This window comes from Cynocephalus volans, chromosome 12 (genome assembly GCF_027409185.1).
Source record: "Cynocephalus volans isolate mCynVol1 chromosome 12, mCynVol1.pri, whole genome shotgun sequence".
In the NCBI taxonomy this organism is placed as follows: Eukaryota; Metazoa; Chordata; class Mammalia; order Dermoptera; family Cynocephalidae; genus Cynocephalus; species Cynocephalus volans.
In genome coordinates, this window is record NC_084471.1 from 6110653 (window position 1) to 6127731 (window position 17079).

Consider the following 17079-nt stretch of genomic DNA (forward strand, 5'->3'; position numbering starts at 1 on the left):
GGTAGCAGTGGGCCTCAGATGTCCCAGGCCAGGTCAGATGGTGGCGTCCACCTCTGGGAGGTCTGCCCCAAGGAAAAACAAGACACAGAAACCCTCTGCGCTCTCCTCGGCTCCAAGACTATGCACAGAGCCCCTTGTGGCACTTTCTTGTTTGGGTGGAGGGACCATGTGTGTTCCCTGCCCCTGAACTGAAGGTGACATGGTGAAGTGATAAGAAGTGGACTGCCCAGTTCCACCACTTACTGTTCCAGCGTGGGCAAGTTAGTCAACTGCTGCGTGGCTCCATTTCTTCATTTGTAAAATGGCAAATAACCAGACCTTCCATGTAGGATTGTTGTGGCACTGGGGGCAGTGCCCAGCACCCGGAACTGGGACTTTAGTTTATTGGAGTGGACAGGTCAGTGTGACTCTGTGAAGGTGCTGTTTGACTTTACAGACGAGAGCAGGACCTGTGGCCTGGAAAGCATCGAAACCAACCCTCTCACTGCACACGTAGGGCCAGAGAAGTTGATTCACTTGCCCAAGGTCACACAGCCATTCTACCTGTCAGGCCCAGGCTGGAACCCAGGACTCCTGACTCCAGCCCACAGCATTTTCCACCACACCCCTCACCTGCTAAAGGCGTTTTATAAAGTGGAAACATCCACCCACATAGATCTGGATGCAGGAAGGAAGGCTAATTTTTATTTCCTTCTTAAAAGCAAGGAAAGGGAGGGAGTGAACTGAATGCTGCAGTGCCCGAGGCACTAGCAGTCTTTAATCTAAGTGGAGGTTCTCTCCACTGCAGCAGGTGAGTAACTGAAGCCCAGGGAAGGGACAGGACCTGGTCAAGGTCACACAGCTTGTCAGGGCCACGCAGGGATCAGAGTGAGCGTTCCCGAGCTCAGCTGAGCCCAGCGTGCTGGGAGGGGGTGCAGGCCTTTCCACACAGCCTCCAGGGGCAGACCCTTTTGCGTTCCCTGTGTCTTGCTTGCTCCCTGGCAGCAGCTGGGGCATAGACGTGGGTGACAAGGGACAGGGAAGAGGCCCAGCCTTCCAGACCCCGAGCTCCTACTGACTCCACTGCCTGTGGAGAAGCCCCATCTGAGCAGCCATGCTCGTGGCCTTCCACACCTCTGCATGTGGGGCTGGAAGGCGTCCTCTGCGCTTTCCACCTAACCCTTTGAACTTGAGCTTAAGGAACCAGCTGTCCTTGGCTTGCGCTTGAGAACTGTTTAAGCTCCAACTCGGGAGCCATGGAGGCAGCGTGGGGTGGTGCGGACAGAAGTCCTGTGTTCAAGTCCCGGTTGTGCTACTTACCAGCTGGGTGACCTTGGGCAAGCTCCCTCTCTGCACTGAATCTCTTTCCCCCTCTACAACATAAGGAAATTGCATCTTAAACTTCGCAGGGTTGTTGTGGGGACTGAAAGAAAAGTGCTTTCCTAATGGATGCGATTGATGTTGTTCTTATAAATCATGCTCATTTTGAAAACCTCTGCCTACCCCCATGATACCCTGAATACTTATTTATTCATTTGGACCCTATCTTCTTCCATAGAGGGTCTGAGGTCCTTATGGGAAACACACCAAGTAATATTGAAAAGGTGTTAAATGAAACATGAGGTTTAAGAGACAGAGGTTAGAAAGTACACCCAAACAGCTACACACAGAGAGGCAGTGGCAGGCCTCACCTGGCAGTCACAGCAAGAGAGAGAGGAGGAGGAGAAGATGCGGTGGCACGCGTGGCGCATGTGCTTGCTTGCACGAGGCAGAGCATGCCAGGCTTCCTCGGAAAGGGTTCTTGGAGGCTGCTCATAGGGCAGTGGCTCCTCAGCAACAGGCTGGTACCTGGTGTCCCCAGGAGCCTTGCTCCACAGCTCAGCCTGGCAGTGTCTGACCGCTGGGCATCCATTGTCCCAAGGGTCCCAAGAGACGGCCCTGAGCCCAGTAAGGACACACAGGGAGACCCTGTGCTGAGAGTAGATGCCCGGATCTTGGGTACCTGCCACCTTCCCACCAGTCTGTTCTTCATCCTGAGGCCACCAGGGCTGCCACAGAGTGAGTGATTCTTGAGGCCCCCACTCACCCTGAGCCCTCTGGGGCTTGGATGCTGGACAGGCAGTGAGGCCATGGAGCGGGAGGGATGGTGGTGCCCAGGGCTTGGTGAGGAGGCATGCAGGGTTGCTGGGGCAGGAAGGACCCCATAACTGCTGTGTCTGCCTTTCCAGAAATCCAGAGCAAGCGACAGGAGCGCAAGAGAAGAAGCACGGCCAACCCTGCCTACAGTGGCCTCCTGGAGACTGAGGTGGGTGTCCGCCACCCCACGGCACAGGGGTGGGGTGGGGTGGTTCCTGAGTGCACAGGGCCTCCCCAGCTCTCCACCCTGATCACCTCACTCGCCTGTGCCCCTGGGAGTGGGTTTCAGGGGATGACTGTAGATACCATCTCTTTCCTCACCTGCTGAGCTCAGAATCGCTGATAGGAAGATGCAGAAGAGGAAAGTGTCGGTTGTGGTCCTCACGGAAGCTGCTCAGGGGAGCGCAGCTTAGACGTGCTGCGTGGGCTTCCTGACTCCTGCCAGGTCGTCAGGCACATCGCCCGGTCCCAGGTGGGGCTGGACACCGGGCCTGTCGGGACCACCCCGAGCCTTGTCTAGGGAGCCCGTCCAGTCAGCTCATGACTGGCAGAGGCTGGGAATGTGGCTGGCCCCAAAGAGAAAGGCCCAGAAGGGGCTGGCCAGCCGTGGCCAGTTCCTTCTCCCACACTCCCGTTTGAAGTGTCCATCTTCCTGCCTGGGAGGAGTGGAGCGTGGGGAGGAGGGAGAGCCGACCATGACTAGCTGAAGTCCCTCTGGGTGGAAATGTGAGGCCAGGGAAGCCGAGACTGCTGACACGCCCAGCTTTCTGTCCTCCTGACCCGCTGCGGGTGGCCCTGAGCCTGTGTGCAGCTGCGTGGTCCTCCCCACCAGGGGTGAAATGCGGCCATGAGTCAGGAAGGACAACGTGCCGTCTCCTTCAGGGTGACACTCGGCTCCAGACAGTGCTTTTTCATGTGTCCCCCTGGGGCTTCTGGTGGTCAGCATGCAGTCCCACTCGCCCACCCCTGCCATGGCTCTGAAGCAGGTAGTATAGGACATTCAAAGTGAACTTCCAAGGCAAGAAACTCCCTCCTGGTCCAGTGTGCCCCTGACGTGCGTGGAGGCCGGCCAAGGTGGTGCCCAGAGACTAAGCCGTAGCCAGAGACGGTCCAGCAATGTGGTGTTGGGACTTAAAGCTGCTGGGCGGGGGCACCTTGCCCCCTCCCATTAGCACATTCCTGGGGAGAAATGGAATCTGGAATGAAATCCTCCTGCCCTTGTAAATTAAAGTCCAAAATTCTTGCCCCTCACCATCCCTGTGTCCTTCTGCCCTGTATTTGTCCCTGTTTCTGCCTCTGGCAGGGGGTGTCCAGCCAGAGTCTGGAGCCCTGAGCAGGGAGCCCGTCCCTGGGTGGGTCCTGGGCCGGGGCGGCACAGCCAAGGAGAGACTCCAGATGATGGGGTTGTTTTGTTTTGATTTCTGTCCCCTGCAGAGGAAACGGCTGGCCTCCAACTATCTCAGCAACCCCCTGTTCCTCACAGCGAGAGGTAAGCACCAGCCGGGGCTCCGGGCTTCTGCCAGAGTTGCTCCTGGGCCTGGGCAGGGACCGGGCTCACCTACAGTGTCCCTCCTGCTGGTGGCAGCAGGCCTGAGCACCCGGGCCTGCCTGTCCACAGCAGTGATCACAGTTGCTTCCTGGTGGGCTGCGCATTACAGCTCACAAGGCCCCTCCGCAGCCCGGCCTCTGTCCTCACGGCTCCTTTGAGGACGAATAGGGCCAGTGGTGTGTGCTTCCGCCTGACAAGTGCAGAAACTGAGGCTCAGAGCAGGAGGGCTGGCCAGGGTCACACAGAGGGCCCAGCACCCAGGGCTCCAGGCTGTCCTCTGCCCTATTCCTGGGGCAGTCCTGAGCACAGAACCAGGCCATGTGATGCCAAAGGCCACTGCGGCTGGACCCGCCCAGCACAGGGCTGCCCTGGTAGGGGTGAGGATGCTGTGCTGGGGAGGAGCCTCCCACCTCCTGCTCCTCCTTGAACCTCCCTCTGCAGCAGCCTGTGCTACCACAGGTCCTGGATGTGGCCTGGGTGACCTCTGCCCATGGCACCCAGCCTGGGTGCTACTTGCTTCCAGACAGCACTGGAGAGAGCCTCTCTTCTTCCCTACACATGGGTGGTCTCAGACATCTCCTGGGCTGAGCTGGTGGCTCTCAGCCCACACCTTACCCACCCTCCTGTGCCTTCCCTGGGCATGGAGAGAGCACAGGTTAGATGTGAGGGTCCTGGGTTCTTGGCCAGCTCTGCCTCTGACTTGCTGCACAGCCGGGGTTAGACCTTCCCCTCTGGGCCTCGGGCTCCTTCTGCACAAGATGTTGGGCCAAGTCTCTGGCAAAGGCTCCCGGCTCCAGCGGGCTGGGATCTGGCCAGGCCTCCATCTGAGTTTACATGGGCCCCACCCTCCTCTGCCAGCCTTGCTCCTTTGCGAGACCTCAGGGGAGCCTCACCCATGAATACAGCCAGCAACAGGGGGTCACTTGTTATCTTCAGTTAGACAAATGTAAATAGTCCGAAGGGCAGAGAATGACTGTCGTCTTCTTGGGATTCTGTGTAGCTTTCAACACATCACAACCCTCCCTGGGCCTTGGTTGACTGATCTATAAAGTGGGCCTGTAGTTGCCTGCTTCTCAGAGCTGACATAGTGATGCAGGGTGAGCGGGATGCCACCCCGACAGCTGTTGAGTCGGTGCAGACACAGGACCTGCTCTTCCGCTGGACGGCATTGTTTGCTAGAATGCGAGTGGGTTGCAGCCGAAAAGCGTTGAAGATAAGCCACTTTGAGGGGTCCCAGGATCAATGGTTCCCTCCACTGGGCAGCTCACTACCACCATGGTCCCCAGGGAGCCCAGGGGCTGCAACGAGTCTGTTCCCATGGTGGTTCCTGCTGTGCCACGGCAGAGACCTTTCCTCCTGTCATGCCCTGAGGCGAGAATTCAGGTGCCACTGGGGCCTTGTGATACTTCCATCACGCCCTGGAGCGAGAACCCCTGCCACAGTAGGCCTCATGGACTCCAGTCCTGATCTGTGCTCCTCCGATGCCCACTAACATGTTCTCCCCGCTTCTTCCCTGTGCTAGCCACTGAGGACCCCTGCTGGAAGGTACGTGTCCCCTCCTCTTCACACCTGGGGGGTGGGGCATGTTTTCAATCCAGGCCAGGTAGGGTGCCTTCTGGGAAGAGGGCGGGGCACCTGAGTAGAGCAGAGGGCCTTCGGGCTCCACCCTCGGTGCCCAGAGCTCTGCACAACACCCAGTCCACTTCCAGCCTGCCAGGCAGCATCAGGCACCCCACAGGGCTCAGCGCAGTGCCGAGGATGCAGGGACCCTGGGAGCCACGAAGGCCCCGCTGGAAGCAGCCAATACTACGTGCTCCCTGGTCTCTACTGTGCCTCTGCCAGCCCTGCTGTGTGACCCGGGGCAGAGCTGGCCCTCTCTGGTCCTCTGCTGCCCACACTGAGAGGGGCTGGACTTGGTCATCCCCAGGGTCTTGCCCCACACGCCCACATTTCTGTGATCCTGTGAGAACACCGCCCCCATACACATACCACATCCCTGTTTCCCAGGACGTTGGCTGCTCAGTCATGGGCATGGCCTCAGAATTTACTCAGCATTTTTCTTTACTAAATTTCTGACCTAATTCTAAAAGAATGTTCTGGTCCCTACATACTTGTAATGGTCAAGCCTCTAAGAAGCAATTGGTGATTGGTTTCAGTCAACTCCAGTTAGGCCGTGTTGTTCTCCACAGTGACCCTGCCATGGCACAGATTGGTGCTGGTGGGCCTGGCAGTTTTTGTCTACAGACACTCCATGCCCAGCCAGGGTGGGCAAGGAGACAGGAGACCCCTGGAGCCTGAGTCCTGACCCCCAGAGCCCACAGTGGAGGGGACTTGGCTTCCAGGCAGGAGACCAGATGCTGCTCCAGCTTGCTGTGTGACCTGGGCCAGCTACCTCACCCTCCCTGGACTCTGAACTGAAATGAGGGATGTGGACAGGGGTCTCTGTGGCCTTGTCTGAGGGTGCCTCCCCCTCCTGCAGGGACATCTCTAGTATTCAGTGTCCTTGTGGCATGAGCCATCCCATGAGCGTCCTCTGGTCTCTTCCAGCTCTGAGGTTGGAAGAAGCTGTTGGCACACGGATTGAAAATAGCTGTGACTTGCAAGAAGGGCTTCTGGTGGGTGATGGGAAATTGCTCAGGTTTTGCAGGAGCTGGGAAGTGTGGAGTTGTGAAAACCCCTTCCTCACTCATAGTGCTGTCCACAGTGCAGTGCTGGCAGTAAAGGTAGTGAGCTCCCTGTCCCTGGAGGTGTGTAAGTAGAGGCTGAACAATCAAGTGATGATGACTCTGTAGAAGGGACATTTGAAGTTCCTACATCCCAAGGAAAGTGGGAAGCCCTTTACTGTGCTCCCGCACAGACCTGGCACGAACAAGCACTTTCTGTCCTCTATCTTGTTGAGTCCTCCCAACAACCCATAGAGCAGGTGTCCCATGTTACCGATAAGGAAACAGGAGTGCGGTCACTCACCCAGGATCTGGGGAATCCCAGGTTAGATTCACATGCTGTTAAGAGGATTTGAGGTGCTGCTGCCAGAGAACCGAGGAACACAGGCGTCTTGTCCCAGGCCACAGCCTCCTTCCCCACGGCGTGTAGACATGAGGAACGTGGTGAAGGGTAGTGCGTGAACATTGGTTGGGCCTCTCTCCCAAAATATGGGCCTCGGGGACAATGCAGACCCCGAGGGGGACTGTTTCTTAGGCCACTGCAGGACACCCTTCCCTGTCACCCACACCTGGAGGCCAGGTCTTAGCAGGGAACAATCAGCATACCAGAGCCATGCCATGCCCAACTCCAATGTGCAGTGATCCCAGCCCCTAGTAAATGTGGCCCGGTCCGTGCCCTGGAATCCTGTGCATCAGAGGCAGCTCCTCCTCCTCTTGGGGTCCAGGCTTGTCCCCACACTGTCGCCCTCTGGGGGTTTATCCCTCTCTCTCCTTAGAGCTGCTGAGAAGCGTTGGCAGAAGAGCTGGGTCGTAAGCAGGTTGAAACGGCAGCTGCCTGGGCCCGGGCCCCAGCTGAGCCGCCTCCCGCCTCCTTCTCTTTCAGAATGAGGTCACCCACGACGAGCACTGTGCCGCCTGCAAGAGAGGGGCCGGCCTACAGCCCTGCGGCACCTGCCCGGGGGCCTACCACCTTGGCTGCCTGGACCCGCCCCTCAAGACGGCGCCCAAGGGCATGTGGCTGTGCCCCAAGTGCCAGCAGAAGGTATGCACCTGGCACAGCATTTGAGGCAGCTTCCTGGGGTCCCCACCATTGGCAGAGATGGGGGGCAGAAGGGGCTGAAAAGAGGCTTGGGTATAAAACAGGCTTTCTCAGCCTTGGCACAATTGACATTTTGGGCTGGGTGATCCTTCCTGTGGGTCGCTGTCCCGCGTGTTGTGGGCTCTGTAGCAGCATCTCTGCCTTCTACCATGAGAAGCTAATAGTGGCTTCTTCTGATAATGGTCTTTTTAAAACCTGAATCTTGCTTTGAGAAATCTAGTCTAAGGAATTAATCCAGATATGGATAAAGATTTATGCACAAAGAAGCCCCATACCTTTTATTTACAAAAGGGAAGAGACGGACGTTGTCTAACGTCCCAACAACAAGATGGCAAAATAACTCCAGCACCGCACTCAGTGGGGTATTATGGATTCATTGAAAATGACTTCTTACACACTTTGCATTTCTTTGGAACTTGTTCACTCTATGGAATTAAGTTATAAAAATAAAAAACAGGCTTTACAGCTGCTGTATAGTTTAGTAATCCTCCATCTGAGCAAAACTGTGTGCACAATTAAAAACCTGGGAGAAAATGCTGTGGTGTTGCTACCGCGTGTGGCTGGCAGCAGCAAGGCTTCGTTCAAGAGTGTGCTTCCCACGGCAGTATTAGTCCTGAAATCAGGGGTTACCTTTATTTCAAACAGCATTAACTGTCATGAGTTCCTATCATCTTGGGTTTTGTGGGGACCAGGGGAGGTGGATATGGTGGGCTGGGTGCCACTGTAGGGGCCAGCGGCTCCGCATTGTCACAGCTATTTGAGGAGATGCAGAAAGGAAACAAGATTGTATCCCCACTTCAGCACGATGATTGGGCTTTTTTGTCCCTGGCTTGCCTGGGGCTGGCTGCTCTCAGGTCCCCTGGACATGGGAAGAAAAGTGATCATCCATTCATTTGAAAACTGTTTGAGGCTGCTCCATTCCTGGCTCTGTCCAAGGCCCTGGTGATGAGCAGGGAGAGAGACCCAGAAGGTTCCTGCCCTTGTGGAGCTGATCTTACTGAGCAGCTTCTGTGAACCAGGCCATGGGCAGGTGTGACCACCATCCCTTGGTCACAATGGAGGAACTTGTGGCCCCAAAAGGGCCTGCCTCCCCCAGGATTACAGAGCCAGGCGCAGCCAGTCCCGCAGGTGGCAGGGCCTGTCCACTTTCTCATTTCTCCATCTGCCCCCTCCTGCCAGGCCTTAAAGAAAGACGAAGGTGTGCCCTGGACCGGAATGCTGGCCATTGTGCACTCCTACGTCACCCACAAGACAGGTAAGGCATCCTTGGGGGTGGTGGTGGCAAAGGGCACCTCCTCCCCCCTCCATCCTCCCCGTGCAGGCCTCTGGCTTCACTTTGGACCTGTGGGAGGCTGGGTGGGTCTAGGCTCTTCCAAGCCCGAACTCGGAAAAGAGGGGCCCTGGGACTGCTCCTGTGTATAGGGCAGTTGCTGCTGGGGGGAAGCATCTCCAGGCCCCGTGCATCTAGCCAGGTCCACTGGCTCCTACAGGAGGATGGCATGGGCCTCAGTTCCAGCTCTCCCTATGGCCCAGCCACTACTTAGTGGCCCTTCCCAGTGGGACCTGTCCTTCCTTTCCTAGTCAAAGAAGAAGAGAAGCAGAAGCTGCTGCAACGAGGCAGTGAGCTGCAGAACGAGCATCAGCAGCTGGAGGAGCAGGACCGGCGGCTGGCCTTGGCAGTGAAGGTGCGCACCGGGGGTAGGCAGGATTCTGCCCTTAGAACCACCAGATGTAGGTCCAGACCTTTATCGTCTGGTTACTGAGGCCCAGGAAGAAAACAGGCTGACCAGGCATCACTCAGCCAGTCAGTAAGTGGAGAACATAGCTCTGTGACTCACTCAACAAATATTTCTCAAGCAATTTAGAACATCCTGGCTCTGCCTCTTCTCAGCTCTGTAACCTTGGCAAGCCACTGACCTCTGAATCTCAGTTTTCTCTTGTGTAAAGTGAACATAATTCCTCCTCTGTAGGGTAATGATAGACAAGATGATGAAGATGGTGATGGTGATGATGATTGTGGTGATGGTGATGATGGTGGTGGTGATGGTGATGATGGCGATGGTGGTGGTGGGATGGTGATGTTGATGGTGGTGATGATGGTGATGTTGATGATGGTGATGTTGATGGTGATGATGGTGAGGATGGTGATGGTGGTGGTGGTGGTGGTGGTGATGGTGTTGATGGTGATGGTGATGGTGATGTTGATGGTGATGATGGTGATGGTGGTGGTGGGATGGTGGTGATGATGATGGTGATGTTGATGGTGGTGATGGTGGTGGTGGTGGTGGTGATGGTGTTGATGGTGATGGTGATGGTGATGGTGATAATGGTGATGGTGGTGGTGGGATGGTGGTGATGATGATGATGGTGATGTTGATGGTGGTGATGGTGGTGATGGTGATGGTATGATGATGATGATGGTGGTGATGGTGATGCTGATGGTGGTGGTGATGTTGATAGTGGTGATGCTGATGGTGGTGATGTTGATGGTGGTGATGGTGGTGGTAGTGATGGTGGTGATGGTGGTGGTGGTGGTGGTGATGGTGGTGGTGGTGATGGTGATGGTGGTGATGTTGATGGTGGTGATGATGGTGGTGATGATGGTGATGGTGATGATAGTGATGGTGGTGATGATGATGGTGATGGTGGTGATGGTGATGGTGATGGTTATGGTGGTGGTGATGGTGATGATGGTGATGGTGATGGTGATGATGGTGATGATGTTGGTGATGATGATGATCATGGTGATGGTGATGATGATGATTGTGGTGATTGTTGTGATGATGATGGCGATGATGATGGTGATGGTTATGGTGGTGGTGATGGTGATGATAACAGCAGTGCTGGGCTCTGGGAAAGCTCTGTAAATGCAGTATCTCATTTAGTCCCCTTGAGAACTCTATGAAGGGGCTCTGTGATTATTCCTATTTTAGTTTTGGAAACAGTCTCAGGGAGGTTGTTATTTGCCTGAGCAGCATTTGAAGTAGAGCAGACTGACATGATGTGTATGGGCATCAGTCTTTACTTCTTTTCCATATTGCTGGAAAAGGACAGGAAAGGCTGGAAAAGGACAGGCCACACAGAAGGCAGGAGAAAGGGCAGTTGACTGGCCGGTGGCCAGAGGTCTTCCATAGCTGCTGCATTCCACCATCAGGAGGAGGGAGTCATGGTCAGACAGAAAGCCTCACAGCCAAAAGGGGAACATCCCCACGCTGCTGCACAAGCACACATTTTGTAGCCCTGGGTCTGGCTGCTATTTAATTCCATGTTTTGCTGCTGTCTCATCTCTTTAAGGTCGCTGCAGTGGAGGGGAGGAGAGGCTTTGGGAGAGAGGGCCAAGGGGATTGCTGCCTCAGGATGCCTGCAGAGCTGAATTCTGAGACCCTTTTCTCTGACCCCTTCTGCCCCCAACAGAAATGCCTGGAGCTTAAGACGAGCCTGCTGGCCCGCCAGAAGGGCACCCAGTCATCCCTGGACCGCCTCCGGAGCCTTCTGAGACTGATACAGGGCGAGCAGATGCTCCAGGTCACCATGAGGACCAGCAGCCCTGCCCCACTGCTGGCTGGGCCCTGGACCAAGCCCCCAGCAGCAGCCATGCACTCCGCCTTCCAGCACCCCCCGGGCCACAACTGACCCCACGGGACCTGCCTTCACACCCATGGACAGTTACAGGGACCCTGCTTATGCGACCTGGGGGTTCTGTCGGCCTTAATTCACAAACATTGAATTTTAGACAAAAATAAAACCAGACAGAGACAGAGGAGAGAAGGAAGAAGGATCTGGGCAGGAGTCCCAGGGCTGGGACCAGGTGAAGTTAGAGACCTGCACCCTTCACATTCAGAGGGGATGCCCAGAAGCCAGGTGGGGGTGTGATGGGCCCAGGGAACGTAGGCAGCCCCCACTCATGGCTGCCCGGACCTCCAGCTTCCAGACCCAGCCCTCTCCATGGCCTCGTGCTGCCCCCGTGGGAGAAGGAGGCTGAGGCGTGGAGGGGAAGCCAGTACCCTGCACAGTGTCCGTGGAAGGGAAGGGAGCAGCAGGGCACGGAAACAGAGCTGAGTAGCAGGGGTAGCGGGCTGAGTGCCAGGCCGGGAGTGGGTAGAAGCCTAGGTAGTTCGCCACCTGCTCTTGGGGCACAGGGGCGCTCCAGGCCTGGGGCATCCCCACCGTCCAGAGCCGTGGGCCCCTTTCCCTCAGTGTTACCAGGGCTGAAAGGAGCTCTGCACGGCGCGTCCCCAGGTGCCTGCGCTGGGGCCTTCCACGGTCACCTCCTTCCTGTTGCTAGCCTTTGGGACTCATTTTGCTCTCGAAGTATTCTTCTGATGGAAATTCTGGGCAAGATGGAGCCACAGCCATGCAGGGGAGGCTTTGGCAGTTTTTCTGTTTGGAGCTGAATCCTTCAACTTACGACTGAAGCCTTTTATTTTCTCCTTTCGAAGAGCCCATAAGTATTCCACTCCTCCTCTCTTGCCAGTACAGACACTATGCCAAAAAATAACTTTACATTTTTGTACGGCGTTTTTATTGTATGTATTTAATGTGAAGGGGACACCCGCTCACTTCTTTTTCTGCTTTTAGTCGTCTCTGCTTCAAGGTACGAATGGGAAAATCTCCCCTTGGGGAGGCTGGCCAAACTGGGGAGATCCAGGGGTTCTTTAAAGAACTGGGGTGGAGGGTGGGGGAGGGAGAGTGGACGGTGGCCTCAGGAGGGTTTGGCCTTCAGAGACTTGAGTGTCCCCTTTTCTTGCTGTCTCCTTGCGTTAGCAGAGAGCCATGGGTTTCATGCCTCTAGCCAGGGCTGCTGCATCCCCGGGGGCCGTGCTGGCTCCTCATGCCCACCAGCTTCTCCAGTCCCGAGGGACTTAGCACAACAGGATAAGCGCCCAGGAGCCCAGGGCTCCCGCCCTGAGCATATCACACGGTGCCGAATTGCATTGAACACGTGTGTGCGTGTGTGCACATGGCCGTGCCCACAGCTAGCACGCACGCACACGCAGGTGCAGAGCAAGGAGGCGGGCCGAACCCGCCACGGACTGCCACGGCCCTCCTGTCATTTTCACGACTCCGGGAGAAACTGTGCTGTACGATACAGATCTATTTTAATACACTTAACACTGGGTTAAACAAGATTTTTATATTCTTTTATTGAGCAAAGTGAACTGTGCAAGGCACACGTGCTATATATTGGTTACTCTCTATGCCAGTTATGCATTACCGCGTGGCTTGCGATGTACGTCTTCAGGTTCCTTTTATGTTGGTTTGTTTTTCTTCTCGGATGGATCGAGTTAAATTTTTAAAAACTGTAATGGGAGGATATGAAAGGTTGGACCCGGGAGGGGTAGCTGCCGATGTGTCTTGAGACTGTTAGTTTTTTTGGACCAAGGAGGACCGTCCAGTGGATAGTGAGGATAGAGAAAAAGTGTTTGTCTTAAATATGCCAATGTAGTTTTCCTTCTGTATGATGCATTAAACTCGATTGATGATTTCAAAGCCCCGTGGTTTTGGAGTCCTTTCCTTCAGCGGAGAGGCCCCTGGAAGTGCCCGGGGCAGCCAGGTGATCATTGGAGAGGTGAGAAATCAGGGTCCTGTTCCTGCCCGGGGAGGGAGGGAGGCAGGTGAGAGCTCACGGTGCCCTCCACACGTGGGTCCCCCCTGCAGCCCCCAGAGGTAGCAGGTGTGCCTGTTAGGGCCAGGATTGATGGCAGAAAGACAGAAACCCACCAGGCCAGTCACTGTGCAGAACCCAGAGGCACGCCCGCCTGCTCCCTTGTTCGGTCCTGCTTCTCTGTGTGTCGACGTCACTGCTCTTTCTCCTTCCCAGGCAGGGAGGCACACGAGCTCCCACAGCCACCCTGGGCTTAATCCTCAGCCTTTCAAGAGAGCAGCCAAACGGGGGAGTCAGACCCTGAGTCCTAGCTCCTGACACTGTGCAGAGGGCCTCTGATTGGCCCAGAGGGTCAGGGCACACCCCCAGACAAGCAGCTGTGGCCAGAGGGTGGTGTCAAATGCTGAAGTGACTGCACACTGGAGTCCAGGGGACAGAGAGGCGGGAGAGTGGGCAGGCCTGGACAGCCTACCCAGCAAGGTCTGCCACAGTGCCATCCACATTCACAGCTTACCCAGCGGCATGCATCTGGGAGGCCCGGATCTCAAGTGGGCTCTGCCTGCCCCGCTGCACACACTCCCTCCCTCTGCCCACCTGAGCAGTCTTCACGGCCTCATCCCAGGTGCCCAGAGCGGTGCTGGTTCCCCTGAGTGTCACTCAGAAGATCTGCTCGTACTCAGCACCCCCCAGTTTACTCCTGTTCTCTTGGATCCTTTTCAATCACCTCCACACACTCCATTACTCCTCCAGAACTGCCCAGCTCAGGGTCAGTAGTGACCACCCGTGACCAAATCCAGTGGGTGCTCTTGGTCATCCCCTGGACCTCTCAGGGCCACGTGACACATCGACCACACCTCCTATTGCAGGAGGTTCCCAGGACCCCCACCCCTGTCTTGTGGCTCCCTTCTCTCTGTCCCAGGTTTTCCTCTCTCCTGCCTGATCACTTTGTGCTTGCAGGAGGCCCCAGGTCTATGCTCCCAGCTCTGCTCTCTCTTTCTGAATTCCTTGGCTGACCTTATCTCTCCTCCTGGCTTTTTGTCTCTGTGCTGGTGGTTGTCTACAGCTGTCTCCGCTGGCTGGCAGCAGGTGTCTCAAACTCCACATGGTCTCCACCAGGCCAGCCCCTCCAGCACCTTCCCCAGCTCAGACTTCCTGATATGAGGGTCAGCACCCCAGAGTCACCCTTGGCACCTCCCTGTCACTCTCCACACCAGGGTGTTGGCAAATCCAGCAGCTACAGCATCACTTTGGTCTCAGCTCCAGCGTCTCACCTGGATTACTGCAGCCTCTTCTCAACCCAGCAGCTGGTGTGGTGGTGACTGTTAATCCTGCTGCCGCTCCCCCTCTGTTTGGCAAAAGCTAAAGTCCTTACTTTGCTTACCTTCCTGGTGGTCTCCAGGGCCACATAGCCCTGCGTGCTCTGGCCTCTTTGGTTCATTTCCTGTTCCTCTCCACTGTTCTGGCCTCCTTGCTCCCCCTTGAACCCACTAGGCCTGCTCCTACCGCAGGGCCTTTGCACGTGCTGTGCCCTACCCAGCCTGCTTCTCTCCAGCTGTCTCCCTGACTGGCCCCCCACCTTGCTGCAGGACTGGACCTTGACCACAGTCTGCACTCAGTGCAGCGTTCCCAGTCACCTCGCCAGGACTTCAGCATTGCCATCCCTCTTCCCTGAGACTGTTTACAACCTATTATAATGCGCCATTTATGCTTTCTTCCGTGTGTCTCGGGAAGGCAGGCGGTTGCTCAGTTCTGCTCACCAAATCCCAGTGTCTGGAACACACCTGCACACGGTGCTCAGTATAAATATTTGTGGAGTAAATGCAGGAGCCTTTTGAGGGTCAGAGCTGCGGGCCCCCCGGCTGCCTTGTCCTAGTTCAGGGCCCTCCCCGGGGGATCCCTTCCCCCACCCCAGCTTCCGGGTCCAGCTGCCAGGTGAGGCTGGCCGGGTGGCTGAGCAAGCTGAGGCCTGAAAGCGACGGAGCTTGCTGAGATCCCACAGTGTCTGACTGGGTGCACCTGGACCCCACCTGGTCCTTGTCCTCAAATCTACCACCAAGAGACAGGGCCTGGGGGCAGTGCATGTGGATTAGCCCCTTGACTGTGTCAGGCATTCCCTCCAAAGCACCCCTCATGGCTCTGCTACTCCACCCCAGTGTCAGGAGCTCTCTCCCTCCTTCCCAGGGAAGCCCCCTCCAGGGGACATCTTGAAAGGGGTCATTAGAAAGGGGGTCCCAAAGCGTGCAGATGCCTGCCACTTGAAGCTTCTTGCACCCTACCCCTCAGCACCCAGGTGACCCTGCACCAGGACAGCCCTCAGGTTGGGACAGTGGTCACTCCAGCTCCATCTGACCCAGCCCCTGGGGAGCAGGGGCCCCAGGGTCAGGAGACCCCAGGGCAGGCCATTGGGATGGCTACCCAGAGGCTTCCTGCTCATGCAGCTGCAGTGAAGGGGACTCACTCCTTGTCAGAGGGCTCTGACCACTGAGACACTGGCTTAATTTCCTGGGACTGCTGTAACGAAGAACCAAAGACTGGGTGGCTTAAACAACAGAAATGTATCATCTCAGTTCTGGAGGTGGAAGTCCAGGGTCAAGGTGTCAGCAGGGTTGGTTCCTTCTGAGGCTGTGAAGAAAAATCTGTTCCGCGGCTCTCTCCCAGCTGCTGGTGATTTGCTGGCGACATTTACTGTTCCTTGACATGAAGCATCCCCCAATCTCTGCCTCTGTCTTCACATGGCCTTCTCCCTGTGTGCGTGTCTGTGTCCAAATGTCCCCTTTTTATAAGGACACTGTCATATTAGATTAGGGCCCACCCTAATGATCTCATCTCAACTTGATTATCTTGGGGTTAGTACTTCATCCTTTGTGGGGACACAATTCAGTCCTGCTATGGTTTGAGTGTGTCTTCTCCAAAATGCCAGTGTTGCCCACGTGACAGTGTTAAGAGGCAAGGCCTTTAAGAGGTGATTAGGCTGTGAGGGCTTCTCCTTCGTGAATGGGATTAGGTGTCTTGTAAAGGGGATTGACGGAGAGACGCAGCAATCCCCACATCCAGAAGAACCATCTTGGAGGCAGAGAACAGCCCTCACCAGACACCAAACCTGCTGGTGCCTTGATCTTGGACTTCCCAGCCTCCAGAACTGTGAAAAAAGTAATTTCTGCTCTTTTACCAGGCTGTGGTGTTTTGTTAGAGGAGCACAAATGGACTTGGGCAAACCCATAACAAACACATTTCCTTGGGCTGCCTGAAATCTGCTTCTCTGTGGCTTGTGCTCTCTGGAACCCTCAGAGCTGCCCCATCTGCCCCTCTGCCCCGCATGGCCTGCAGGGTGGGTTGGCTATAATGAAATACCTTAAACTAGGTATTTTATAAACAACAAATTTATTTCGCACCGTTGAGCCTGGGAAGTACAAGGTCAACGCGTGGGCAGATTCTGAGTCTGGTGAGGGCTTGCTCCTCATAGATGGCACCATGTTGCTGCATCCTCGCATGGCAGAAAGGCAAAAGGGACAAACAGGCTCCCATTGATAAGGGCACTAATCCCATTCATGAAGGTGGGGCCCTTATGACCTAATCACCTCCTAAAGGCCCACCTCTTAATACTGTTGCACTGGGGATTAAGTTTCGATGTAAATTTTGGAGGGGCACGTTCAGACCACTGCACTGGCACAGGCATTTCTGCACTCCTGGTGGTCAGAGCTGCCCTGGGAAGCAGTGCTCTGCTCCCATTTCACAGAGGAGTCAATGAGGCTCGGCAAGGTAGACCAGCTGGGATTCAAGTCCATACTCACCTGATCCCGATCTCCCTTCCTCCACCACACCAGATTGGATTATGCCCTCCCACGATCATGAGGGCAGGTCTTCTTCATTCGGTCTACAAATTTAAATTCTAATCTCTCTACAAACACCCTCACAGACACACCCAGAAATAATGCTTTACCTGCATCCCCTAACTGAGCAAGTTGACACATAGAATTAACCATCACAGTAAGTATCTACCCATAAACTGTAGGGTCTGGCATGTGACCTATGACAAAACAATACAAGC

The 17079-nt window shown here is 55.6% G+C and overlaps 1 protein-coding gene across 2 annotated transcripts in view; it reads left to right on the forward strand.

The window, feature by feature from the left end:
• The window catches only part of PHF21B (PHD finger protein 21B), a 104431-nt gene extending 93372 nt beyond the window's left edge, over nucleotides 1–11059 (forward strand). For both annotated transcript variants that reach the window (XM_063076063.1, XM_063076064.1), the window contains exons 7-13: nucleotides 2208–2284; nucleotides 3550–3604; nucleotides 5187–5209; nucleotides 7211–7369; nucleotides 8606–8681; nucleotides 9008–9111; nucleotides 10841–11059. In XM_063076063.1, coding sequence (XP_062932133.1) covers nucleotides 2208–2284; nucleotides 3550–3604; nucleotides 5187–5209; nucleotides 7211–7369; nucleotides 8606–8681; nucleotides 9008–9111; nucleotides 10841–11059 — 713 coding nt within the window. The remainder of the gene's footprint in view (nucleotides 1–2207; nucleotides 2285–3549; nucleotides 3605–5186; nucleotides 5210–7210; nucleotides 7370–8605; nucleotides 8682–9007; nucleotides 9112–10840) is intronic.
• The last annotated feature ends 6020 nt before the right edge of the window (nucleotides 11060–17079 follow it).